General features: G+C 35.2%; 1 protein-coding gene and 1 long non-coding RNA gene across 4 annotated transcripts in view; one reads left to right on the top strand and one right to left on the bottom strand.

Moving 5' to 3' along the window:
- The window catches only part of LOC113474239, a 15,497-nt gene extending 12,489 nt beyond the window's left edge, over window positions 1-3,008 (top strand). The window contains exons 3-6 of one of the 2 annotated variants that reach the window (XR_003395906.1): window positions 735-907; window positions 1,646-1,818; window positions 2,275-2,436; window positions 2,923-3,008. This is a non-coding gene — a long non-coding RNA (uncharacterized LOC113474239). The remainder of the gene's footprint in view (window positions 1-734; window positions 908-1,645; window positions 1,819-2,274; window positions 2,437-2,922) is intronic. The other variant, XR_003395905.1, reaches the window with a different exon arrangement.
- The window catches only part of LOC104265757, a 7,822-nt gene extending 1,169 nt beyond the window's left edge, over window positions 1-6,653 (bottom strand). Inside the window, exons 1-14 of one of the 2 annotated variants that reach the window (XM_018811848.2) lie at window positions 6,423-6,653; window positions 5,349-5,402; window positions 4,647-4,787; window positions 4,216-4,284; window positions 4,101-4,154; window positions 3,639-3,809; window positions 3,345-3,441; window positions 2,885-3,039; window positions 2,485-2,605; window positions 2,009-2,075; window positions 1,619-1,782; window positions 1,100-1,166; window positions 708-871; window positions 184-256 (exon numbers count right to left, since the gene is read on the bottom strand). In XM_018811848.2, coding sequence (XP_018667393.2) covers window positions 184-256; window positions 708-871; window positions 1,100-1,166; window positions 1,619-1,782; window positions 2,009-2,075; window positions 2,485-2,605; window positions 2,885-3,039; window positions 3,345-3,441; window positions 3,639-3,809; window positions 4,101-4,154; window positions 4,216-4,284; window positions 4,647-4,787; window positions 5,349-5,402; window positions 6,423-6,545 — 1,520 coding nt within the window. In that variant the 5' untranslated portion in view covers window positions 6,546-6,653. Of the gene's footprint in view, window positions 1-183; window positions 257-707; window positions 872-1,099; window positions 1,167-1,618; window positions 1,783-2,008; window positions 2,082-2,484; window positions 2,606-2,884; window positions 3,040-3,344; window positions 3,442-3,638; window positions 3,810-4,100; window positions 4,155-4,215; window positions 4,285-4,646; window positions 4,788-5,348; window positions 5,403-6,422 lie in introns of both variants that reach the window. The other variant, XM_026834498.1, reaches the window with a different exon arrangement.
- Window positions 6,654-8,452: the final 1,799 nt, after the last annotated feature.

Here is an 8,452-nt window from a genome sequence, read left to right on the forward strand (position 1 = left end):
AGGTAAGAAGAAATGCTTACTTAGGTTTTTAATCGCGTTTGTAAAAGTAATATATAGTAGGGTGAGGTAACTTGCGTCGTATTTTCATTCTCTTTTTCATTCCCTTTTCTCGCCCCATTTGGTGTAAAAAATAATATTTATAGAGATATATAACTGTAGTGGTGGGACTCATTTCCAACTTACGAATTTTCAGTATCTTTAGTTTCTTCAGATAAGATAACGTCTACGAAGTCCAGTGCTGAGGTCACGTTTGCAACTGTATAAAGTTAGAATTTGAATATTAAAACTACATTGAATAAACAAGTTAATACTGCGACTTTATTTACGAGTTTTAGGTTCCCGCAAGCTACTAATTTTACTTGGTATTATGAAGGTTACATTATAAATACGAGAAAAAGGCCTGTTCTTATACAAACGACTGTCAAAAAAGACCATGCATATATTATGTGCAAAAATATCGTGAAAGTAAATTGTTTTATCTAAGTATTAAGGGCAACAACAGTCGATATATCCTACGGATGTTCTGTTTCCTACATCTCATGTCCGCCTATGAGATACCACATTTGTAACTTTCTGGGTGACTTATTATTTTTTCAATTTTAAATTATATATATGACCACCAGTTTGAGCAACCAATTAGAGGCTACTGGGTTGAAGGTGTGCGTTTTTTCTTTATTATTTTAAGGACAAATTGTTAGATGAATTACCGATTTCCTTTTTGTTCGCTGTTATAGCTGTTTCTGTATCTTTGGTACCAATTTCAAATTGATACATTTCTGTGCGGGTGGTGAGGTTGTGGGCATCAGTTTCCGGCACTAATAACTGATCTGATTCCACCGGCCGGGAACCAGTTGGGGAAACCAAATCGATACTGCGAAGGATAAAGGTTATAACAGACAAAAATGAGGTAAAGAAGAAATGCTTACTTAGGTTTTTTATCATGTTTGTAAAAGTAATATAGTATAGGGCCAGGTAACATGCGTCGTATTTGCATTTTCGTTTCTCGTTGCATTTGGTAGTAAAAAGAGCATTTAAAGAAATGTATAACTGTAGTGATGGGACTCTACTCTATACTGCCAAAAGAGCATTTCCAACTTACGTGTTTTCCATATCTTTAGTGTTTTCAGATAAGCTAACGTCCACGGAGTCCAGTGCTGAGCTCACGTCTGCAACAAAGTTAGAATTTGAGTATTAAAACTACATTGAATAAACAAGTTAATACTGCGACTTTATTTACGAGTTTTAAGTTCCCGCAAGCTACTAATTTTACTTGGTATTATGAAGGTTACTTTATAAATACGAGAAAAAGGCCTGTTCTTATACAAACGGCTGTCAAAAAAGACCATGCATATATTATGTGCAAAAATATCGTGAAAGTAAATTGTTTTATCTAAGTATTGAGGGCAACAACAGTCGGTATATCCTACGGATGTTCTGTTTCCTACATCTCATGTCCGCCTATGAGATACCACATTTGTAACTTTCTGGGTGACTTATTATTTTTTCAATTTTAAATTATATATATGACCACCAGTTTGAGCAACCAATTAGAGGCTACTGGGTTGAAGGTGTGCGTTTTTTCTTTATTATTTTAAGGACAAATTGTTAGATGAATTACCGATTTCCTTTTTGTTCGCTGTTATAGCTGTTTCTGTATCTTTGGTACCAATTTCAAATTGATACATTTCTGTGCGGGTGGTGAGGTTGTGGGCATCAGTTTCCGGCACTAATAACTGATCTGATTCCACCGGCCGGGAACCAGTTGGGGAAACCAAATCGATACTGCAAAGGATAAAGGTTATAACAGACAAAAATAAGGTAAAGAAGAAATGCTTACTTAGGTTTTTTATCATGTTTGTAAAAGTAATATAGTATAGGGCGAGGTAACATGCGTCGTATTTGCATTTTCGTTTCTCGTTGCATTTGGTAGTAAAAAGAGTATTTAAAGAAATGTATAACTGTAGTGATGGGACTCTACTCTACTGCCAAAAGAGCATTTCCAACTTACGTGTTTTCCATATCCATAGTGTTTTCAGATAAGCTAACGTCCACGGAGTCCAGTGCTGAGCTCACGTCTGCAACAAAGTTAGAATTTGAATATTAAAACTACATTGAATAAGTTAATACTGCGACTTTATTTACGAGTTTTAAGTTCCCGCAAGCTACTAGTTTTACTTGGTATCATGAAGGTTACATTATAAATACGAGAAAAAAAAATTGTTCCTACGGCTATTAAAAAAGTATCAGAAATTGAGAGTAAATTGTTTTATCTAGGTATTGAGGGCAAAAACAGTCGATAAATAACACGGATGTTTTGTTACCTACACCTCATCTCCGCTTATGAGAAGCCACGTTTGAAACTTTCTGGGTGACTGTTATTATTTTTATTTTATGACCACCAGTTTGAGCAACCAATTAGGGTGTACTGGGTTGAAGGTGTGTGTTTTTTCTTTATTTTTAAGGACAAATTGTTAGATGAATTACCGATTTCCTTTTTGTTCGCCGGTAGAACTGTATCTGCACTTTTGGTAGTAATTTCGAATTGATACATTCCTCTTGCATTGTAGAGGAACAGATCCTTTAGGAGATTGTCCGGCGCCCACACCTTAAACCAAGATATTTTGTTGTAATGATATTGATATGCAAACATGCCCGGTAGTAAACACACAATTAGATATCCTCCTGTGGGGTAAGATGGCATACTGTCAGCATCTAAATCCTATATTTCCGTATTATGATTTGATTATTTGACAATTCTCTTTAAGAGTCGAGGGGCTACGGGTATGTAATTCTGTTTATATTCTTTGTTACTGTCAAAAGGTATAAGAAAATAGAATAAAAAAACATATCCCATTTTACCTCATCCTAATATATGTATATTTACCCATATTGTGTATAAAAACACTTCACTTTCGACAACAGGCTTTTTTTGGATGGAACCAGCGGTCTCTGGTGACGCATCCTCATTGTCAGATACTGACGTTGCAGTCTTCCCAATAGGAGCATGTACAGAAACTATTGGGTGTTCAATAGGTCTCTCTGTCAAAGAACTTGCATATATTATGTGTAAAAATAACGTAAATGTAATTTTTTTTATCCTTGCATGGAGGGCAACAACAGTCGATATATCACAGATTTTCTGCTTCATACACCTCATGCTCGCCTTTAAGATATCATGTTTGTAACTTTCTTGGGGACAGTTTTACTTTTTTTTTCATTGTTAAATGTATAACCACCAATTTGAGCAACCAATTATGGACCACTGGGTTAAAAGTGTGCGTTTTTCTTACTAATTATGGACGAACTATCAGTTAAACAATCGATTTTATCTTTGTTAGTTGTACCTGTAACTCCTGTAATTGGGATCGAAACTGCAACGTGATACCCGGTGTCGAGATTGAACAAGTACATGTTCGTGATTTTGTTATCTGGCGTCCAAACCTTAAAACAAGACAAGATATTCTGTTGTAATGGTATTGTTATGCAAACACGCCCGGCATTAAACACACAACAATATATCCTACTGACTCGCGGGACTACGGTAATTAAATTCTGCAAATAGTTTTTGTTTACTATCAAATGGAATGAGAAGAGAGAGTAAAAACATATCCCGTTTTACCCCATATGTGTGTATTTACCCAGATCGTGTATGAAAACACGTCGTTGTCTCTCGGGGGGCACAGGGCGGGGGCTGGGGCTTGCTTCTCTGCCAGAGGCGGGCCACGCATGAAAGAATACTCACAAACTCGGTCATCATTCACGGTCAAAGCAGGTAGCATGCCTACAGAAGCAGATCGGCGAACCCCTTCCTAATAGTACAACGACAACATTTCAAACGTTTTAAAAATAATTAGAAACTGGGTTTCATATTTTGCTTTAAATATAAGAAAATTCCAGAGTATGTTCATTGGAATGGGGGTAGTTTTTCTATCATATCTAACAGTTACTAACGGAAAGTCTTTGGCGACCACTCTATAGGGTCGTTAGATATTGTCAAATAATCATGTAACATTTTTATTTGCTTATTACCAGATATGGCTATGAAAATTAAAGAGTTAAATTACTAACCCGTGCCCCACTTTTATATTGTAAAATCTTACCCCACATTTCCCCCTTCCTGCAAGAGTGGACAAAGAGGCACTCCTCCGAATTCCCTGTTTTAATGGAAGAAACAATAACACGAATATTAAGGTTGTTATCGCAAAAAGTTCTTACCGGCATTTCGGGGAGCACATCATTAATCGGTGTCAAAAACGATGAGATTTCTCGTTTTTTCGGTATCGGCTGGTAAAATGTCAGTTTTAAAAACAGCCCTTGCAATAGGCATCTGCTATATTCGATGTGGGTCCAATACTTTTACATATAGTAGGGTGGGGAACGATGGGACACATTTTCATTCTATTTTTCGTACCATTTGGTATAGTTAACAAAAAAAAAAAACATTAAACGAATTATAAAACCGTATCCTCACGACTCCCCTACACCGTTATTACCTGTTAAAAACACGATCAGGATATTCGGATATTACGTGATAAATAGTAATTATGTCCCATCTTCCCCCACCCTACTCTATGAATTTTTTGCTAACAGTATCTTATTTTACACAATATTAATTTATTAGTAAAATAAGAAAACAATATACTCACCGACACGATTAAACTTGTAGCATCTTCCTCCGTGCTAGCCCGAGGTACTGCTGGCTTAGCATCACCAATCTTTCGAATTGGAGGAAGAAGAGAAACTACCGGCGAGGTCACCACCTCGCGATCCAGAACGTTCAACTGAATCTATAATCGTTTAACGGGCCAAGTTAAGTATTTAAAATATATATATTTTTGAAGGAATGAATGCAACTTTTTATCTTCGGGTGGCGAGAAACAACAGTCGTGATGCCACGGGTATTTTGTTTTATACACTTATTGTTACCACGTATTGCAGTGACGAGCATTGAACCTGAAACTTGAGAGTTCGAAGCAGGCGGTGCACACGTGCACTATAACCACTATAAAAAGCGTTAAGGTCCGTGCTTTGGAATCTATAAGTTTGCCGAATCGAGTTAACGAAGTAAATTAAGTCAGGGACGCCTTTACCGTAAACTTTAAATACAACAGGAGCTTTTAAAATCGGCGTTCCGATGGTTTCCTGCTAAAAAGAAGTTGTACCATTATGTACAATGGTTACCTAACCTAAGGGTTATAAGGCTTATAGCCATATGGCAGCGCGTTTCGAAAAGTGTACTCAACTGTCGGGTCAAATATATATGTCATACAGCCATATATGAAACCGTAGTAAGATTTTTTTATGTAAGTTATAGTTGTTGATAAGTTAGGTCTACATATATAAATCACCTTGTTGCTGCGCCGGGAAGACACAGAGCAGCACATAGCTCCTTTAAAACAATTCTGCAAAATAAATGTCAACAAGATTGAGTAAAATTGTAAACTTGGAATATACGGGTTGCTATTATGCGTAAACACTTTACAACTGTTCCAAGGAAAGTTATAAACTATAAGAGATTTGCCTACAAATAAACACACTCGCTGTCAATGATTTCAGATTCATGTACACCCTCTAAGTCTAAGTCTTAAGGTAATGAATGTATACAATACATACTCTCTTTGGACTAACATATATGTCCCTCTATTGAATAACAATGCATTGTGTGCGCTAAATATTAAACATAGGTGGTACCCGTACGTTTATTACGTCATTATAAGCAGTATGAGGTGTAAAACAAGACGTTAATACGTCATCGTAAGATTAAATACCAAATTACGTTTCCATGAAGATCAAAATGGCCGAGTATTACTCAATAATAAATTCATTATGACGTAATAATCTTGCATGTGAACTTGTAAAATTATGCGTTGATTTATTGCATATGCTAAATAATATAAGTAGATATGGGTTGTAATGACGTAATAAAAGCGGGATTTTGCGACTTTGCGATCTCGCGTAGGTTGCGATGATCAAATCTATAACCATTAAATCTTTTATGATGTAACTAGATGGTGTATTAGGGTTACAACACAAAATTAAAGATATGTTCTCTGTATACCTAGGTATCTATGCTAAAGATAGTACTTTTAGGTTTATGACGTAATATTCGCGTTCTCTATCACGATGCTCTATTCGATTTAAGCAACCATGTGTATTAGTTTTACATTAACATATATTTATACCATAATATTCAAATAAAATAAAAATATTTTCAGATAGCTTACATAATAGGCCTATAGTTTTAATCGAACTTGGCGCATTATATAACCGTAACACCTATCTCTGACATCACAATGACGTCATGTACCTACTACCGACGACGAAATAATAAAATATATTTATTATAACAATATTAATTAATTAAAGTAAGCACAATATATACCGAACACATATAACTTACCACATATAACTTAATAACTTACCCGCACGCTCCTAGAAGCGGCGCTCAATCCGCCTCGAACCGATGCCATGCCTCTACGGATTGTACCAGTGAAACCGGCATCGGTAATCAGAGGCACGATTGGAGATGTTGCTATTATTTCCATTATAATGGCTCAAACAAATATGCAATATGAAATTCAATATTAAATCGAAATCAAATATATAGTATATTCAACGCTTGCGCAATGGAAACAAAATGTTTGTTCTGGGAAAATTTGGCATGTACTTGATCATTGTGACGTAACAATATCACTGGTTGGTTGACAATTGGAAGAACTATTTGTTCATAATAGAATAATTTTATGACATTGAATTATGCAGAAATTTGTACAATTTTTTATATACGCATTTATATGTATATATCCCATATCCATTAATTCAAAATACCTTATAAATAGTTTTATGTAATGTATTAATAATACATGATAAAGCATACTCAGTTTAAGTAATCACACATTTGAGGTCGTTAATGTTTTACTATCCGGCGGCGTAGCACGGTTGGTTAGCCCGCACAAGTATGGTGGCCCAGTGTTGCCACAAGTTTTTTTAACTCTTAACAAAAAAAAACGAAAATGAAATTGAAAACGAAAATGAAAACGAAATTGAAAACGAAAATGAAAACGAAAATGAAAACGAAATTGAAAACGAAAACGAAAATGAAAACGAAAATGAAAACGAAAATAAAAATGAAAACGAAAACAAAAATGAAAACGAAAATGAAATTGAAAATGAAAACGAAAACGAAAATGAAAACGAAAACGAAAATGAAAATGAAAATGAAAACGAAAATAAAAATGAAAACAAAAATGAAAACGAAAATGAAAATGAAAACGAAAATGAAAACGAAAATGAAAACGAAAATGAAAACAAAAATGAAAACGAAATTGAAAACGAAAATGAAATTGAAAACGAAAAAAAAATGAAAATCAATTTCGCTTTTCGCGTCGTGGCCGAGGAGTGCCAACGAAAAAAAAACGAAAATGAAATTCAATCGCGCCGTGGCCGAGGAGTGCCATGTGCAGTGTTACCGTTGTATTTCATTTATACTTACCATATTGGATTGTACGTCCTTCTGATAAACAATAATGATGTAGAGTTAGGCGTATCTACAATCTACATTATGTATTTACTTTATTGAGTTATTTAGCAAATAAAACTCAGTGAAATTATCAGTACGTAAACTCGTTATTTTGCATTGCATCACTGAATCGAATGACGTCATATTCAAGCAATTCCCTCGGGTAAAATCGCTGTTAGTCTTTTTATATATTGCGGTTTTACCAACACAAAACTGTGCGAAAAACAAGAATATAATGTGCCATATCCGACGTAACATATCCTTATTGTGACGTCATATGTTGCTATTTAGACGTAACAAATGGTTACGCATTGCAGGTGAATTACGGCGACGAAGCTTCTTTTCGCTTGTTAAAATTAATTTACGAAACGAACGCTCGACTTTGTTCAAAAAAACTATATATATAGCGGGTATCAGTGAGACCAAGGAACATTTTGAGACCACAATTTTTGCTGGTCACCAGATATAGGAATACCGTACCGCCTTTTCTTACGCCATGTCGAAATAAAGTATTTTGATAGTACAGCGTTAATTGTACTAATGTATATTGGGTTCAAAAAATACAGTCAAGTCGTAATGGTATGCCGTGATCAGGTAGCTATCCATTTACAAAGTGTAGAAGGACCAATGAACAGTATTATCATTCCTCAGCCTAATGATCTATAACTGGAGAATCAATTTATCAATGTCACGCCAATACTCCCCATTGTGAGATAACAGAAACAATTTCCCCATTGCCTTAACTTTGCGGAAGCATTGGTCAGTGAACTGTTTGATATTCAGCAGTAGAAACAGATCCTGTTAAGTTTTATTAAACGATTGGATATTATTAAAGAATGGCCGATAAATATGAAGAACTAGAACGTGGAGCAATTAATAAGCAATGTCGACACGGAGACCAGACAAAATAAGAAAGAATCGTGGAAAAGCTTA

The sequence above is a fragment of the Ciona intestinalis genome, chromosome 5 (assembly GCF_000224145.3).
Source record: "Ciona intestinalis chromosome 5, KH, whole genome shotgun sequence".
Taxonomy (NCBI): domain Eukaryota; kingdom Metazoa; phylum Chordata; class Ascidiacea; order Phlebobranchia; family Cionidae; genus Ciona; species Ciona intestinalis.